The 18,670-nt window shown below is 41.6% G+C and overlaps 2 protein-coding genes across 2 annotated transcripts in view; one reads left to right on the top strand and one right to left on the bottom strand.

Annotated features, from left to right (window-relative positions):
• The first annotated feature begins 681 nt into the window (after nt 1–681).
• The window catches only part of LOC139630527 (A-type voltage-gated potassium channel KCND3-like), a 135,890-nt gene continuing 117,901 nt past the window's right edge, over nt 682–18,670 (top strand). The window contains exon 1 of the mRNA XM_071494074.1: nt 682–1,094. The gene's annotated coding sequence lies outside the window, so the exon portion shown is untranslated. The remainder of the gene's footprint in view (nt 1,095–18,670) is intronic.
• On the bottom strand, nt 4,506–14,685 carry LOC139630529 (protein Wnt-2b-A-like). Its single transcript, XM_071494075.1, has 5 exons — nt 13,448–14,685; nt 10,365–10,585; nt 9,234–9,511; nt 8,035–8,299; nt 4,506–5,641 (listed from the first exon to the last, which is right to left on the bottom strand). Exons 1-5 carry the CDS (start codon nt 13,624–13,626, stop codon nt 5,412–5,414), a joined length of 1,173 nt encoding a protein of 390 aa, XP_071350176.1. The 5' UTR covers nt 13,627–14,685; the 3' UTR covers nt 4,506–5,411.

Raw genomic sequence — 18,670 nt, 5'->3', positions numbered from 1 at the left:
TCAGAGCGGGTTTCATGCAGCATGTTGAAACTTGTACATGCTCACTGACCTCCGGGGCAGAGTGCTTCAAAGTCAGAGTGAAGAGTGGAGAAAAAAGAGGCTAAACTTGACAACAACTATCTGAACGAGGGAGATAATGTATCCCAAGTTTTATTTCATCTTCTCATACCATTTATTGGTAAGATATGAAATGAAACATTTACAACATTCATAACCCTTGGTTAGTAAAAAAAAAAAAAAAAAAACAAACAAACCCAAAAAACTAAAATGATAATTTGAGGTATATGCTTGTGTGGGAAAGCTGCCAAGGTGGCAGGTGATGGCTTTTGTTCCAGAAACACTTCAAATCTCCAGTGGAAAGATGCAGTCCTGAGAGCTGACCCACTAAATAAGAGTTTTTATGTGCTAATACCCTGCTACCAGCTCAGTGAGCTCGCCAGCATAAATGAACTCTTGTAGCCTTGGATCTGTGCCAAATGTGTCCCTGAAGGTCACACGAACAGCAACTAATGCAAATACTGTTAATGTGATAAGGTGTGTTATGTCTATCTTTGAATCTGTTTCAGTGTGTCCTCTCCAAGACAGAGCCTTTTCAGAAATGTTAATTATGTGTAATATAAGATATGTTGGGTTTTGTCCACTTTAATTTAATCCTTTTCTCTTTCTCCCATATATTTACTGCCCATTGAAAATCAAAGAAAAGCTCATGCAACTTATGGTGGGGTGACATTATTTGGCTGAAGCACAAATCTAACGCACCCTCTGCGAAAAGGCGGGGTATTTAAACCGGCAGTGCCCCGCCCACCCGGCTGGCTAATGTAGCCTGTTGCTACATTTGCTAATTTTTGCAACACTTCAGAAACTCTGCTGCTACAACCACTACCGCAGCCTGCTAATGTAGCTTTTAATGAAGACATGAAGAAGCCAACAGCCCAAATGTGCTGACAGGAGAGTTTTATTGAGCAGCAAAGCTTCATAATCCTGCTCTGTCTGTCTGTCTGCTGCTGCTGATGATGTGGGACTCAAACCACCGAGAGCTGTCCTCCTGTCTTCAGAGGTTTCATCCTCCACTGACACTGCTTCACCCTGCCAAGGTAAGTGCTTTGCGGCCTGGGATGTGTTGGCTTTGTTTGGCTAATGTTTGTGTGCTTCCTGATGCTGCTGCTGATGCTCCTGGCAGACTGGTTTGTGGACAGTGTCCTGCTGCTAATTTCTGCTCTAGTGCTGATTTCATTAAACTGTGGGCCTACTTTTTGGCTGTTGTTTGAAACTGTGGCGGTTTCCTGTTGTCTCCTGTTGCCCAGGGCTTTATAAAAGAGTGCTGCTTATCGGTGTGTATGACATTTAATGAGAAGACATTCTCAGCTCCAGCCATTCATTTTTTTTGGTCAATTTAATATATATAGGTTCATAATTATCTTCTTTGTTTAATATAATAATAATAATAATAATAATAATAATATATTTGTTATTATTACTAGCTCGATTGTTGGTGGATTTCCTCATCTCAGATTCATTTCATGGCCTGTGGTGCCTTGCAGGGAAGTAGCCACACAGCAGCTGGTGCATCTAATGTAGCTTTCAGGGGGAAGTTTTTAATCATCTCTCCCCAATGTCTGCTGCGCCGATCACTGCTCTATGTCTGTGGAGAGCGATGAAGTCAGTACCTAGATGCCAAATATCTTTTTGTACAGTCTCTGAGCACAAAATAAATTGTTGCATGTGACAAGTATCCTTGAGGAAGACAGTGAATCCAAATATGCTCATTTATTCTAAGTCACTGGGGAAGTAAGTGTCAGCTAGATGCCTGCAATTTATTGTTCTCTGGTTCTACTATAATCAGATGATTTACACTGTATAATCTTCAGTTTGTGGGAGGCTTTTCCTTTGTCAGTGCTATAGAAACCTACTATATGTGAGATTTATGTGGATTTTACTTTGTTCCAGTTACAGATGGGTATGATGTCATTTGGCAAGGACGATAAATACAGTATAGCGCTATAGTCAAGTCCAATTTCATGTCCACACAAAGCTCTTAATTACTGCTGATAGGGTCAAAGGGGCCATCTTCTATTCCAAGAAAAACTGTGAAACCACTGGGAGACTTTGCCAGAGATTTTCAACACTTTTCTTAAGAAAAGTCTTGAGAGCAACAATTCCACAATGTATACATATCAACATACTTCCCATACTGTTGTACATCATCGATATTAATCATATGATTTGATGGAGCACAGTGTGTGGGACTGGAGGACCAGTCAGACAAGTTCAAGGAGAAAACCAAACATATTTAGTGTGAAATTGACCGACTGAATTGTTTTTGACTCATTACAATGTGTAAGCATGGATTACAACATTTCTCTCATCTGGTTTCCCTGAATGTGAAACATCCATGTGGACCACACCGAGAGTCTTCTCCCCCTGAGCCAATTTTAGCTCTGAAATGTTGTTAAATGGAGATGCCCATTTAATAACACTATGATAGCAGAGAATGCCTGCGATGTCGCTTGTTATTTTTACAGACTTCAACTGGATCACACGTTGTGGGGGACAAAACAGCATGGCTACTATGACAGATTTGCATATCAGCAAAGTATTATTAATGAACCCTGTGTGTACAGCACGTCATTCTGTTACCCAGTAATGTAAAAACTCCCACAGTAATTCAACTTTGTAGAAATTTTTGTGGCATATTCCTTGTTGCTATCTAAGCTTACCATCTGCCAGTGCAGTCACGTTTCTGGGAAATATACTATGGAACTGAACGACAGTAAATTGGCTGAACTTTAAAACACTAACCTGATTGGTTGTATTATCTTTATCCTCCTCATGCCATAACTGAATCAGGGCTAAAGCATAGGAGACCATATAAGCTGGAGGAGAACAGAAGACCTCTAATGAAAGTGACAGAGGGTGGATCAACAAGGTTTAATATAGAACCAGTAAGGTATTTTAGGACCTACATTTCCAAGGTGAAAATACCTCCCTAGACAGTAACACACACCAGGACACTGTTGTACCAAACGCTGACCAACCTATAGGAAGACTTGGACGTCAAAAAAAGGATGGTGTCCATAACGGATACAAATATTTTTTTGTTGGCTCAAATGTAACTAGAGTACATCTGAAAATTAAAATCTTTTAATCCCACGTCTGATTTCATGTAAATATGACCGTCACCCTCCACCAGTCCACATCCACAGCGCAGATCAGTGCAGGCCCAGTGGTTTTCAATGTGGTTTTAGCATTTAAGATTAAATTTCACACTGAAAGCGTCGGTGTTGTGCTTCATTACTCTCAGAGGAACTAGGGAAAAGAAATATGAATTTTTGAAGGCTGGAGCACCACAGGCCCAGGTCGGCCCCCATGGTGTGTGAACAGCTCTCACCTTCCTAATCTGTAAGAAAAACACAGCCAACATACTCTTCATTTACATTCAAAACAGGCTCTTTTGTTTGCAATTAACTTTTGACTTGTGAACGTTTGACATGGCGTGTTATTTGGCCTTGTTCAAAGCACTTTACTTTGGCTCTCCTCCTCATTACGTGGACTTGAAACAATTTGTTGACTCTCAGCATCCACAGCTTGTTGTCAGATTCATTTAGATCTATAAACCCCCTCTGCGGGTTGTGTCTCCAATGGCCTAACATGATGTCTGGCTGCATTACCAGATGCTGAAAAGTCAAATTCAGGGTCCGTAGCTACTTCACTGCTCTTTTTGCAACGTCTTGGCCCGGTTTCATGAAATACTTCACTTCTCACAAACCAGTCACAGCCAGTGAATATGTGCACAAAGGACTGAAAGCACAGTTGCATAAGATTGTATTGTAAAAGTGCTCTGTCACAATATGATGATAGAAGAAACCAAGACCAAGCTGCGCATACAACCTTAAGATACAAGAGTGTAATGACAGATTTGAAAATGGCCACAGGACCTCAAAGAGCTCTAATAATCAGAAACATTGTGTTTTAATATCTTCCTGTCCACAGTATTTAGAATCGTCAGCTTTCACGTCTTGCTGCCGACACCAGTTGTATGAAAATGTGTCAGCCTACGAATGTTTTGTGACCCAATAATTAATGATGATAACTAACAGAGTGTTCAGATCAAAAACAGCCCTGCTATAAAAAAAAGTGGTTGCGTTGGTGGGGCGGTGTCATTTCGATATATAGGATTTGAGAAGGTTGTTTTGAGACCGTTTCAAGGCTTATCAGACGCCCAATCGGTTTGTACTACAGCGCAGGAATTTACAACTTCGCGGAGTTATTCACATCACAAAGTTATCTACATCGAATATGCTTTCATGTATTTGATTGGCCTGTGCTTGTCGGATGACATCGCAGCAAATGTTGAACTGGGTTTGACCTTTTTTTTTTTTTTTTTTGTCCCAAAGGCCTATCTGAAATGACTTATGGGGGCTGTGTTTTTTATGCAGTACTGTTGTCTGTCTGAACAGCTGCATGATGGTGTCAGTAGAAATGGACAAAAGACGAAGAACCAGAGGTAGAAATTACAAAGTTTTCCATAAGGCAACACAAACCAGAATGTGTTAAACCAGTCACAGACATTCAAATATACAGAACACTATGCGAACACAGTGACTCTTTTCAGACAAACAGTCCACAGTCTATATGAATATTCATTTTTCTTTTTAGCGTGTCCTTTTTCTCCCAAGAACCTTCCACAATCCAGCTCTGCAGCGAAGTACAGCACGCTGCCACTTGAACTCAAAGTACTTGCTTGTTCTCCAGCCTCCGGTTCCTTTGGTTTCACAGTGTGATTATCTGGCCTTAATCAAGAAAGACATTTTTGTTAGATTATGAAGAGTTGCATTAATTAGAAGCGAACAGTCTTTTGCATTTTAAATGATGTGTCGTAGTACCATACAATGGCCCCCTGTCATTTCAATGATACAATGTCAGTGCTTGTACAACATCTCAAAGATACCTCCATCTCCATCTTTCTTTCTCTCTCTCTGTCTTCAGGCTAAATATTTCTGTTATTATGATCTTCAATTTGAGCTGAGTCATCTGCTCACACAGTCTCAACATGCTGTAAAACAAGCAGACATTTCCGCATATCTCTGCCTCAACCAAGGGTGCATTTACAACAGGATAATATAATATTCAGCCATTTCATATCAAAGATTCCAAGTTTGTTTTTTTTTTAAAAAAAAGCTCAACAAATTGTTCTTATAAACACTTAGTAAAGCAACACACAGTCAGTAACTGGGCCTAATTTCCAGTTTAGCATCATCCAATAACAGTCTGTGAAGTCTCTGCTTCAGGAAGCGTCAAAGGATCGAAAGCCAGAGGTATTACAGTTAAGAGATCATATCTCATAATAAAATGCAGTCATTAGCGCAGAGTTTAACGAGTCAGTGGTGGATGTGATTGGTCAGGTCTGCTCATTAGGTTATGTCCAGCCAGTCAGGTCGCTTGTGGGGCTTGCAGGTGTGAACGTCCACCACGTCCTCACAGTCTTTGCACTCCACAGTGCAGCACCACTTGAATTTGCACTCGCACTTGGTGACACGTTTGACTCGCATGGTGTCGTAGCCCCGTCCACAGCACATGACCTCACAGCCATCTGTGCCTCTCGACGACTTGTTGCACACTCTGCCCGCTGTGCCCAGGGAGCCTGTAAAGAGACGAAAAGAGTAAATTGGATGATTTGAAATTGATGCTTATTTGTAGGAAAAACAATGTCTGTTATGTGGGTTCAGTTTTTTTTTTTCTTGTTAATAAATGTTTACAATGAATAAGATGAACTGTGACTCCAACCTTGTCCTTACCTTGACCAAAACAACTTACCCAAACTTTCACTAGATACATACAGGATGTGATATGGTAATTTTTATTAATTATGTTACAAGGAAACAACTTTTCATCTAGTGCCCACGTCAGAAATTAAATGTTACAGGCTCAAGTATCAACTGGCTGGATATAATAGTGACACTTACTGAGTTCTTCATCAAATTTCACGTGTCCAACATTCACCCTGCTTTTGAAGGGAATATGTGGAAAATATGTGGCTCTTCAGATACTAAGTCCTCCACTCTGTTCAGTTACTAATCTGGTTACTAACTTTGTCTGCTGTTTGGTGTTGGGCAGGTTGCATGTGGGAGGTTTATCAGAGCTTTCTTAAAGAAAACTGCTGCTTTCTGCTGCTGGACATGGGGCTTAGGAGAGCTGAGTTTTCAGGGTCATAAAACCAAAACAATGAGTCGAAAGACGCTACAACACTCTGAGTGGGGTTTGCAGAGTTTAGTGATAATTCTCTGGCTTTGACCCCTTTCACATTACACATGGATATCTGATGTATTTTTTAACATGAAAATATATTAGTGCAGCTTTAAAGGAATAAGTAGATCAGTGCAGGTGGCGACCAACTGGTTGTCCTAGTCACATATCGGCTCAACTTAATTACATTTTGGAAAGCCTCCAGTGATGACATAGCTGTCCTGAGCAGCAAATGTTGGCAGCCGACCACCACTGAACACCAGTGGAGAATTTGATGCTGAAAACTGAAACCGTTTCTCCAAAGTGAAAGATCAGTTTTCCCACACTCTCGGCAGGGTTTGGGCTTCCAGACACGCTGACAGAATAGTCTCAGACACCAAACACAAAGGTGTCCATGTACTCAGGTGTAAAAATCTAAGCCTAAGATCAGATGCCACGTCTAATAACAGAGCATCCCTGGAGTAAGGAGAAAAGGATAAGAGGAGATATTCCCCTCAGGCTCTAGGGAGTGGAGCTTAATACTGACCAAAGGAGGGATTTGAAAAATAAGCCTGCATGTATCCTTAGGCTGTGAATTTTTATACAATGGAGATTAGTAGTGAGGAGGGTCATAAGCTTCTTTTAAGATCACCTTTTAACAAGGAAGGACTGCATTTCCTTTCAGGGAACACAACCTTTATTACCCCTCAGCAGTCAACCTGCAACCAAGCTAACAGCAGGGAGGTGTGGGAGGATCTGTTTAAGGTAGTACCATCATGTCTCCCGCACTATGATATCTTACCTAACCTATTAACGGTGAGTTAGTGAGCGCCTTCACGCTCTATTGAAGAGACTGGATTGGAGGAGAGAGACAGAGCTTAACAAGGCAAAGGAAACACTAGGAATTAAAGGAGATGTTAAAGGTCAAATCATTGAACTTTAAGCTGTGAAGGAATGCAAGCCTTCACTGGACAAGTCTCTGATTCTCATAGATTTTGTTAAAACTGACATGAGGCCAACCGTCTGTTTGTCTTATCTCATAACAATAAACTTTTAAATCAAAATTAGAAAGTTGGTGTAGTGATTGTTATTTGAAAAAATCTGAAATGATCTAACACAAGCTCAAAAGTACTTAAGTGAATCTCAAAACGTAGACTGATGATGTTTTGCTGATGTAAAATTAGCATTAAATGCATATGTCTTAGAAAATATTCCACATACAATAAAAATATTTTTTAATATGCTCATAAAGTCTGTAACGTGATTTCAAGTTGGTTAGATTTCCATGCTCAAAGTGTCACAACCAAACACTGATTACCTATGGTAGTAACTCAAAAGTAGAGCAATAAATCATTGGTGACAAGAAACAAGAAATTGCGGAACAACAAAAAGTGATTCAGAGGAATGGAATCATTACACAGTTGGTCCACCAGGGAACAATGACAAGTCTATTTAGTTGTTTGTTCGGGTTATGTAGCCAAATGACAAAACATTTGCCAATATGTATAAAGCTCAAATATCTCAAGTATAGTATGGGTACATATTGAAAGGGTGCATAGGAAAACATTTTTTTTTTTTTAGTCGATGAGATTTGGGTGAGCTGACCCTTTGAGATAGTTTTGATTGAAAAGTGAAAAAAAAGAGGTCTAAATAGTTTACTTAAATCATCAGGCAGTTAAAGCCACTCATGTTTTTTCCTTTTTCTTTTTTTAATCTCATCTCTTTTTTTACGTGCTCCTACAGTGTCATTACACTTTTCAAGCAGCCTCTGAATTTTCTGCAAACCTAATTCCTCTTCCTTCATTCACTCACCTGCTGCACGGTCCATGAGACAGTAATCTGGTGAGTTCTCGACGTACACTAACTCATTCTTGGTGCTTCCCTTGAAGTCCCCGTCAGCCACCATGAAACCCGTCCCGTCCTGGTTCATGGTCACCTCGATGGCTGTGTTGTACTTCTTGCGGAGGTAGTCACCAGTTCGCCTGAAGTCAGACATAGCCAGCCAGCAGGTTCTCAGAGAACAGGAGCCACTAACCCCGTGACACTTGCACTCCAGCTTCATAAAGCGCTTCACTGCCTGGAGCAGAGGTCAAAGGTGACAGGGTGTTAAGCCTATGATGTTGCCCGTGGCATGATGTAGGTGTGATCAGCTCGGCTAACACAGTTGTCAGCTACAGTGCATTTGGAAAGCGTTCAAACCCCTTTAATTTTTTCACATTTTGTTAAGCTGCAGCTTTATGCAAACATTGAAAATAGTTCCCCTCATCAGTCTACACTCAATACCTCACAATGACACAGTAAAGACATTATTAAAAAGCAAAAACTGAAATGTAACACTGACTTAAGTATTGAGACGCTTTCCTATGTCACCTGAATTTTAGCTCAGGTACCTCCCATTCATCTTGATCATCTTTGAGATGTTTCTACATTTTGATTCGAGTCCACCTCTGCTAAAAACAGTCGATTGGACCTGATTTGGAAAGACACCTGTCTGTATAAGGTCTCACAGCTGAATTTGCATAATAGAGCAAAAACCAAGCCATGAGGTAAAAGGAGCTGCCTGCAAAGCTCAGAGACAGGATTGTATTGAGGCTCAGATTTGAAGACTACAAAAAAATCTTCTGCACTGAAGGTTCCCCGGAGTGCAGTGGCCTCCTTCACTCTGAAACAGAAGTTTGGAACAACCAGGAGTCTACGTAGAGCTGGCTGCCAGGCCTTGGTAAGAGAGGTGACCAAGAACCTGATGGTCACTCTGGCTGAGCTCCAGGTAGAGTGCTTTTCCAAATCAGGTCTAATCAAATTTTACCACAGGTGGAGTATCTTTGATTTTTGGACTGACAAAACATTTAACAAGACATTTAAATACATTTTTGAGAAATTCTGGTGAGCTCATTGTTTTCTGATGAACAAATGACTAATTCAGAAAATACTTGTCAGTGAGCAATTTTTTAGAAAATTGCAACACAGAGTGGTGCTTAAGTTCAGGTGTTAACATTAAAGCTCCTGCTCACCATCCGACCACAGCGGTTGTTGTGCAGGTTCATCAGTGCACGGGCATCTTTCACCATCCTCTCCCGAGCATCTACGAAGGCCTTGGCAAACTTAATGCCGTAGTTGATGTTGTCGCTGCATCCGCCCCAGTCAAAATTGCCCCTGTCGTCGCTTGCTTGCCCGCGCTTGTGGATGTCACAGTTGCAGATCTTAAGCTCCCCCTGACTGCAGGCCCTCGTGATGGCATACACCACTCCTGCTGAGGAGATGGCGTATACAAACGCTGCCTCTCGGCTGCCTGGGTGCACAGACATGAAGAAGTGTTGCAATTATATCAGATAACATGCTATAACAGGCGGAAAAAGAAGTTCATTTTACTTCAGCTTTTATTTGATGTACGACAGCAACGCAACTGGTATTGTTACTATTTTTGGTAAGATTCAAGCTGTTCTTTTCGTGCCCAAGTTCACTGTGTTACTGCTCAGTAAAGCAGCCATTCGCAAGCATATTCCAGACAGCAGGAGCACAGAAATCAGTCCATTTATGGTGGATGGTCCAGACAGAGGTAACAGCATATCAGCTATAACATCACAGTCCTGTCGACTCTCCTTTCACCTTTTAATTTGCACAGATGGCAGCTTTCTCAGTCACTGGGCTGTGTTTTCATTTCAGACAAGAGGAGATTTTGGGGGTTATTTGGTCTGGCTTTCCCACCCACCTCCTGTCCTCATTCCTGCTCACGCAATGAAGCAGAACACAGGCGATATGTCAGGGAGTAAAGCTTTGTCTGGCTGCCAGAAACATCTACCCAAATATTTACATCTCCTATTACTGTTTATACATCACCAGTGTGGATCTCTCGATCTGCTACTTGTTTTCGGAGAACATCCACTTTCCCAATCTTCCCTCATTCCTGAGAAGGTTTAAAAAAAAAACAAAAAAAAGAAAAAACGCAGCACTTTCTCTTTCTGTTTGTATTCTAGGAAAAAGTTAATTTAAAAAGACACCTATTCATTCTGTGCTTATCTGGTGTGAGCGGAGACATTTACGAGAACGATGAACTCAAGTGTAGCTGGCATAAACAACCACTGTCACGCACATACTAAGGAACCACACAGATGGAAACACCAGTCGCACATGTGCGGACTCACTTCGCAGCATCACCCTGCCAAACACAGTGTGGTCCCGGTCCAGCGTGCTGCAGTTCCAGCGGTGGTGTCTGAACTGGTGCTGGCACTCTTTGATCCACTCTTTGGCTCCCTCTCCGATGGACTGCATCAGGTCCGGGTGTCGCTGGCAGAGCTGCCGCTGCTTGTTCACCAGGCCGGGAATGTTGTCGCAGATCACCCGAGCACCCAGCGCTCCGATGTACCTGCAAACACAAACACAACAGACACAGTGTTGATAATGATGACTTGAAGAGGCACTTCACCAATTTCTTTACACCAAGTCAGTCAGGTCCTCAGGTCTGAGGAAATAACCCTTGATGGCGCTGTAATGATGTCATCAGGGTTATCTCAGCTTGGTCTTATGTGGCATTCACATAGAATAGAATAGAAACAATGGGTAAACCTTCCATAATATCAGCATGGGAGCGTTAACTCCACAATAGTTACCCCCTCTACTAACTATGTAGTCACACTGATGATTAGCCTAAAGCAGCCACTTTGTTATGTTTCTTATTCATAGTGGTTCAAATACAAGTCAAGCCACACGCAGCCAAATCGTCTCTTGTATTAGTGTTTACATTCAGTTTTACTAAGGCTTAACTCTCGGCATTACTGGCTCTGCTGACATCTTGCCACTGATTTGTTGACTCTTCTCTAGTTCTTTTCCCGTTATCCATCCATCCATTATCTACACAATTATCCAGAAACCTCTGACTCAAAATTACAAGTCTGAGGTTGATGTGAAGTGGTTTTCCAACTCAGCTGTTCGTAATTCTGGTCTGAATGATACGACGTCAACAGCATTCAAGAATTTATCACAGAAAGTCCATGGTTAAAACTGAGGACGTGGAGTCTTAAAGACGTGGGTGTTTTATGGATCATGTTAGGATTCAGCATGTTTGAGTTTGATGAATTCTATGGGCTGAAAGTCAGGATGCCATTTGATCAGCAACCAGTGTGTGGATTAAACAAACAACATGCTAATTAGTGAACTAAAGGTGCTGGTAGGTGAATTTTGCTGTTTTTGAACAGGGTCAGGCTGGTGTTTCCCTCAGTTTCCAGTCTTTGTGCTAAGCTAAATGAGCTGGCTGCTGGTGGTAGCTTAATATTTAGAGTACAGACATGAGAATGGTATTAATCTTCTTATCTAACACTCAAGATATGCATATGCTTATTCTTAAACAATAGATATATTATAAGGAAGTAAGCATTTCCCAAAGTGCTTGAATTTTCCTTTTAGTCTAGATTACTGGCTGTTGCTCATTTTTCCTCACATCCATATCCCTCTTCTACTTGAGACTTGGACATTCAGGATGTTGAAGAGATTATTAAATTCCTCACGTTCAGTGAAAAGCACCTCTTTCCCTGTGATAGGCCCTTTGCTTCCTGCTCTATTCAGACATAATCCCTGACTTTGTAGCAACTCTTAAAAGGACGGATCACATGCTGGTGGTATTGTGACACTGGGGGGCCTCTTATCAGCAGGACATGATGACAGTCATCTACAGTACAAGTGACCGCTCAAACCCAGGCGTTCAGGCTTCACAGCCTAACAGATCAACTATATGATGGCGCAGACCCCCCCCCCCCCCCCCCACCTCCTCCCTGTCTAAGCCTGCACGCTCCACTCTCCATCCGGATATCATTATGGTCCCTAATCGCAGCCACATTTGTGTCGCCTGGCCACTGAGACAGAAACAGACGTAGCAGGCAGTTTCCACTCCTGTTATGGCCGTCCCAGTCCCGTTCTAACTGCGACTATCTGCCTGAGCAGTAAAGCAGAAGCACTACTTGTGTTTATTGTGTGTTGTACATACCAGCTGTGCCAAAAGACCCCTGACTGTCTCCAAGAGGACACACACAGAGAGAGAGAGAGAGAGAGAGACAGGGAGAGAGAGAGAGAAGGGGGTCCTGTGCAGCAAGACACATGGCGCTCATCTAAATTATTGCAATGTTTAAAAATAGGCCCTAACAATGCAAACCAGGGTTAAATAAGTATTAATCATCTGGACACAAAGCTTCCAAGCCTCTCCTGCTCTGTGGCTTATTCTCCTTCTCTGGAATTTCTCAGTGATTTAATCACATTTTATTCATAATGTTTTTCCATGAGGGAGCAAAGGGATTACACAATGGCGATTAGGATAAGACAATGCTTTTGGCTCTCTTGGGAAATTAATATTCATAACATTATTTACAAAGGACGTGTTTTTGATCTAAACCCATCTGTAAAACAGAGGCTAATTGAATTTTTGCCGTGAATCTCATGCAGAACTAGAAGTGCTTCACTACGGTTAAATATAAAGTGCACATCAAATACATTGTTAAGTGGGACCTGACACAGGTGAGCAATTATTTCACGGGGGTAGGTGAGGAGGGGTGCTAACTGTCCCTCCTGAAAGTTTTTTTTTTTTTTTTTAAACCCTCTGGGCATTTTAAACCTCAAGAGAAATCATCAAGGGGCATTTATTCATGCACCAGCGCCTGCACCTGCCACTTACTCTGGGTAGGATGGATGGATAGGGGAGACCCCCCCCCCCAACACCATTAATCTTCATAAGCACATGACACACTGCTGTGCTGAATATCTCACTTTGAATTGATGTGTAAAAAAAACAAAAACATAATGTCAGCACACATTTAGAAAATTCCAGTGCAGAGGCACAGTGAGATGAAGATGGAGATGAAAAGACATTTCATAAGCATAGACATGAACTGTGGCAAAGTGGGTATTTTAGATTGCTGAAGAAGTGCAACACAATGGCTTTAAGTAAATTGTGCCTTTTTGGTCAGATATTTTTCCATCTTTATATCTGGAAATGATTCCAATTAAATTTATTGTGTTAAAGTATAGCACAAAAAAAAGGTGAGAAATTGCTTTAAATAATAGAGACGTTTAAGTACATGACACAGAAGTAAATTATTACATTATTACTTCTCAGTAAAATTCAGGTTTTGTGTCATGTGTGCATCAAAAGTTTTGCATCTAAAGCCTGACATGTTAGTTTTACTTTACATATGTTTATGGTTGAAATTAAAACAGACTGAAACATGAAGATCTCACTCACCACCACGATGAATCCACTCTTGGTGTGAAAATGAGCAGCAGCAGAATAAAAATGAAGTATATCTTAGAGATGGGTTTGGAGTGATGATGTATTTTTGTCCCATTTCTGATCCCCATAGCCCTGCTGCTGTCTGATCCGCCTCCAGATCTCATCAGACAAAACATGTTTCTGCCTTTCATGTATTGGCGAAGGCGGCACAATCAGGTGTGAAAGTCCTTGATGACAGTCTTGCGTCCATCACTGGGGAACGAAAAAAGCTTCCCATGGAGGAGACGCGGTCTTAAACTCCATCAGTTATCTGTTAGTCTGATACCGCCGTGCAGAGTTTCTCTCCGTAGATCCATTATCTTCACTTTCGTCGGAGATTGTATTTGAAGAGTGAGCTGGATGAATCCTCCGCCTCAGATGTTTTTAAAGCCTTGTGAGAGCATTACATTCACCTTTTCTCCTCAGCTGTTGCGCACCGGGTTTAAAGTCACCGACGCTGCGGGAAGTTGAAATCTACAAAAAAAAAAAATAAGACAGAAGCGAAAGTGGCAAAAGTCGCTAAAGTGAGATAAGTCGAGCGGACGAAGTATATCAGAGGATGGGTCAGACACTGTGCGCACCTTTCCTCCTGAAGCCGGAATAAAGATGCGCCCCGAAGCACGCAGCGCTGCGCTCCTGTGCGTCAGCTGTCCGTGACCCTACCCCCACGTCCCCCTTTGTCAGAAAATTATAAACAGCGGTATGTGGAGCCACAGACAGCAGGACAGGAGCTGTGTATATTTAGTTTGATGGAAAGTAATCCCTGCCCGTTTCAAATCAACGCTTTCACCGTTTTACCACTTCAGAGCAACACAACCCAATAATACTCCTTTCATAATCAGAGTAATTGCCTATAATATATGGAGATAATAAGAAGAGTTTGTGCCAGCGCTCAGTTATTGTACGGCTTGATTGGTCTATTAACAGAGAATTAATCAGCAACTATTTTGATAATCACTCACTTGTTTTGTCATGTTTTCGTCATTACATTGTGAAGGAATGTTAAACACTAAAATATGGGGATTTGACGCTCTTCTGTGTCACAGGCGATGGTCATCTTTGGATTTTGGACTATTGGTCAGAAAAAAACAAGACGTTTGAAGATGTCACCTTTGCCTCTGAGGAACCAGAACAGCATTTTCCACCACTTTCTGGTGTTTTATTGACAAGTTAGTTAATGTAGTTATCAAAAAAGTAATCAGCAGATTAATCAAGAATGAAAATAGTTGTCAGTTGCAGTAATATATTGTCTGTAGTATTTCTAATAGCAATAATGTTTCCTATGGACTTGTTGCCTTTGTTGTAACTTGGCATTTGTACAGTTCAGCTTATTATTATTTATGAGTATGTAGTTATAAAATTTCCAAACTACATTTGGGTAATTTCTGTGCTAAAATCTATTTTTCATAACATAAACTTTAAAACCACAGAGTTCAAAACAATGTAGGGCTGTGTTACGCAACTGAACCGAAAAGCCTCCTGTGGCCACCATCTTCATTTACTCATTTATTTTAATATGAATGAAAACACTTTGCACGATGATGTTCTTCATTTATCAACATTATTAGACCAAACACTGGTGGCAGACAGGTCATCGCTGTTGTCTGTTTGTGTTTTCGGTGCAGAGGAGAAAGTTTTGCTCGGGAACCTCCAGCTATGAGTGGTCAAGCTTGCATCATTAAACAGGAACTTAGTGTCTCCATAGAGATGGGTAATCCTTGCCAGGGGGCATTTTAGACATTGTTTCATACGTCTGCTGCTCCATTGTGATTGGTCTCAGTCCAGTACCCTTGCAGAACTAAACAAATAAAAAATCTTGGCTCTTTATCTCACATTCTCGCATTAAACTTTCATAACACTTGATTTTTAACTGATATAATTTCAGGCTTGAGGAGCCCATTCAGCAGTAGTTTAACCATTGTAAAAATGCACTGATTTCAGTTAAAAAATAACTCAACTTAAAGTGAAACGTGTTTCCTGAAGAGCAGTTTCATCAAGTCATCTAAACAGTCAGGTTTATTTATGTTGCCCAAAATCCCAAATCACAAATTTGCCTGAAGGCTTCACAAGCTATGCTTAGACCTCCACCTTAGACAAGAAAAACCTGCCAAGAAAACCTTTACACTGCGGGAAAAAAAAAAAAATAAAATAAAACCTCAGGAAGAGCAACAAAGGGGAGAGCCCTCCTCCAGGACGGTCAGTCAAACAGTAAATGTCATTTCTGCAAAGAAGCTGGAAATAACATTGGAGAAGCAAAACAGCAATATTAGGGAAATATATTTCTAATATTAAAAAAATAAATAAAATAAAATGAATCTGGAAAGATTTCAAGCGACTCCCAGGTTCCACCAAAACAGGTGGGGCCACTATTCTCACAGAGGTAGAAGAGAGGAGGGGTGAGGGAGAGTGTCCTGGAGAAGGAAAATCAGCGTTCAAGACGTCTGGGATGAGGCATGAGAAGGTGGCAGAGTCTGTTTCAAGCTTAGCAGTTAAGATGCAGTCAAAGCAAATAGTTTGATACAAAGGCCAAACAACTTAACATTCCCTCTAGTAAGTGTGGAGAAAACACCTTTGTCTGTCACTCAGGTGAGCTGTATAGACGTAGTCTCTTATACTTGCTCAGTGTTTAACTTTTGACATTGCTCTGTTGCGGTTTAGTTTGGAGCCCAATGCAGACGTTTTCTTATTGGAAAATGATTAATATGTTTTTTGAAAAGTTGCCTTTATGCCCAGTGACTCACGGTGGGAGAGTTAACATCTTGCTCCCAGCTCCAAGAACTTGAACCTCCCCTGTAATGCTGCAGGAGTGCATGTTTGTAGTTCAGCTCATATCAACAGTCCCGATCCAGAAACAGGTTTGTCTCATCGAGCCCGTGTGGAAACATCTGACCCACCTCAAGGGCATTTCTGGCTCGTATCCCTGCGACTTGAGTGAGTCACTTGGCGCTGGGTTTGTCTAGCAGGTAGACATGTGCATAAGAGAGTGTGAGGTCATTTTAATCAGTGCAAATCCAGGGGTGTTAGTTAGGGACCTAAGTAAAGGTCAATAACAATGCAGCTGCCAAGAAATGCCACAGCACAGGCAGCCAAGTGTGTGTGTGTGTGTGTCTGTGTGTGTGCTTGTCATCTATGAGTTCAGCAGGATTTTCCAAATTATATCACCATCAGGAAACTTTTACTTTTGTATCTTTATTTTATATATATATATATATATATATATATATATATATATATATATATATATATATATAATTTTTTTTTTTTTTAACCTTTTATACTTAACAATATAGATAAAATGCTTATGCCTCAAATCTGTGTCCTTTCCCCTCTTATTCTCTATCACACACATAGCCCAGCTGTTTGTCCTTCAGTTATGTCATATCTGCATTTGGAGCGACGCTCGGATCCTCATTACATGTGACCCTGTCTTTCTTTACCCTAGGACAAGCTATGGATTTTACAGTGACAACTCTATAACAAATTGCTTTACAGGGAGCAGGTGATGGTGGCGATAACACTCGTCATCCGGCCCTCCCTCTCCCTCTGTCTCGCTTTGAGCCAGCTCCAGCTGTGGTCTTTAAGAGGCTCAGTGTGGGGGCCTGAGCTCCTATTCTAGGCCCATCTCATGGTCGGGGCTAAATTTGGATAGAGAAAACAGGACAAGAGGGAGGAAAAGAAGAGGAGAGCAAGAGAATAAGAAAGAGATCGGGCCACTACAGGCTGCAGCACAGATGAGTGCTCAGATGTCAGTGAGTGTTGATTGGTGTGGAGCCAGTGCAGTGATAGCAGTCATCACTGATGGAGACAGAGTATGGAAGACTAGACAAACATAGATTGTTTTCTTACAGCAGGTCGTAAATTTGTGGTTTAAGTCACGACAGGTTACGTGCTCCTTCCTTGACCTCAGCTTTGTCTCCTCATTCGCACAACATGACACTGCAGCCATGAGGCCATGTGTCTTATTGTGCTTCTGCCATTGTGCACCACAAAGTCATAAAGCACAGCACTTTACCAGGTCAGCACAGGAGGGAGGGACATGTGGCCTCAGCAATCCCTTTCAAGTTCAAGTTCATGTATTTGTATGGTGCTTTATCACGAGCACGTCTCTCACACAACCGAGAGGGGAGCCAACGAATTTGCATCAGTCTTAGAACAAGTTGCAACAACATGAGATTCATAAGTTCACTCCAGGGAAAAGAAGGAGAATTCGCCAACTTTCTGAGGTAGGGTACTTAAAAAGAAATGTAACCTACTGCCCTGAGATTTATTCTTATGCAAAAAAAAGTTAATTATTACCCCTCTTGTCATGTGGAATCCTAACAGACGGTGAGCCAAGATCCATTTTGTGGTCACGACTGGAATAGAAGCTGGAATAAAATTTTTAAAAAGGCATAATTTTTTATCCAAGTCATGGAGCCTAAAGCCTGAAGTCAGAGTTTGAATATTCAGTCTGTGTTTGAATATTAATGCATTGCCAAGACATTTCAGGTAAATGCAGATGTGTCAGACAAGCTTTGAAAGAAACACGAAAGTACTATTCAGAAAAATCCAGAAAAACAATTTGTGCACTATACAAACTATCACTGACATTTATTTAACTAAATGCAAATGGATTTAGGGTTAATACAAATTAAGATGTAGATCTTTACATCTTCTGCTGACTGTCGGGGAGTGTGGTCCTGTAGAGCACGGTGCAGTAGAGTGAGCAGCCATGCTGGCAGTGGCAGCAGTGAGGACGTGGCCCCTCACAGCTCATCAACCTGAGCCTGTGTTTATGGAGGCTGAGAAAGATGGGGCTTTGCTGGAGGAGCAGGCGTGCCTGTGCTGGATTTGGGATGCGGCCGTGCTGTCCTACGCAGGAATGTTAATTAGGTGAGCTGAGCAGAGGAGAGGTGACCCGTCCCGTTAACCAGCCAACCCTTACCCAACAACCAGGTGGGGGATTTAGTGTGACGGAAAGCCAAGTCAGTGTATGCTCTGCGTGTATCTGCTGATGGGGACATCGTGACTGATTGAGACTGTGTGTGAGGACTGTGTACAGTATACTGTGGCCCTTTAGTACACACAAGAGATATCTGTCAAATAATCAGCTGTATTTTCTGTCCACTTTCGCAATTGCAGTCTCATCACCACCACCACCCACTTTCTCTCTCTGAAGTTGCATCACTTGAGACAACATACCACAAGGACAGTGTT

This window comes from Trachinotus anak, unplaced genomic scaffold, assembly GCF_046630095.1.
Source record: "Trachinotus anak isolate AG129_WGS33_773 ecotype Australia unplaced genomic scaffold, CSIRO_AGI_Tana_v1 ptg000013l, whole genome shotgun sequence".
Classification (NCBI taxonomy): domain Eukaryota; kingdom Metazoa; phylum Chordata; class Actinopteri; order Carangiformes; family Carangidae; genus Trachinotus; species Trachinotus anak.
Note: the sequence above shows the minus strand (reverse complement) of the source record. Positions and strands in the feature narration are given on the sequence as shown.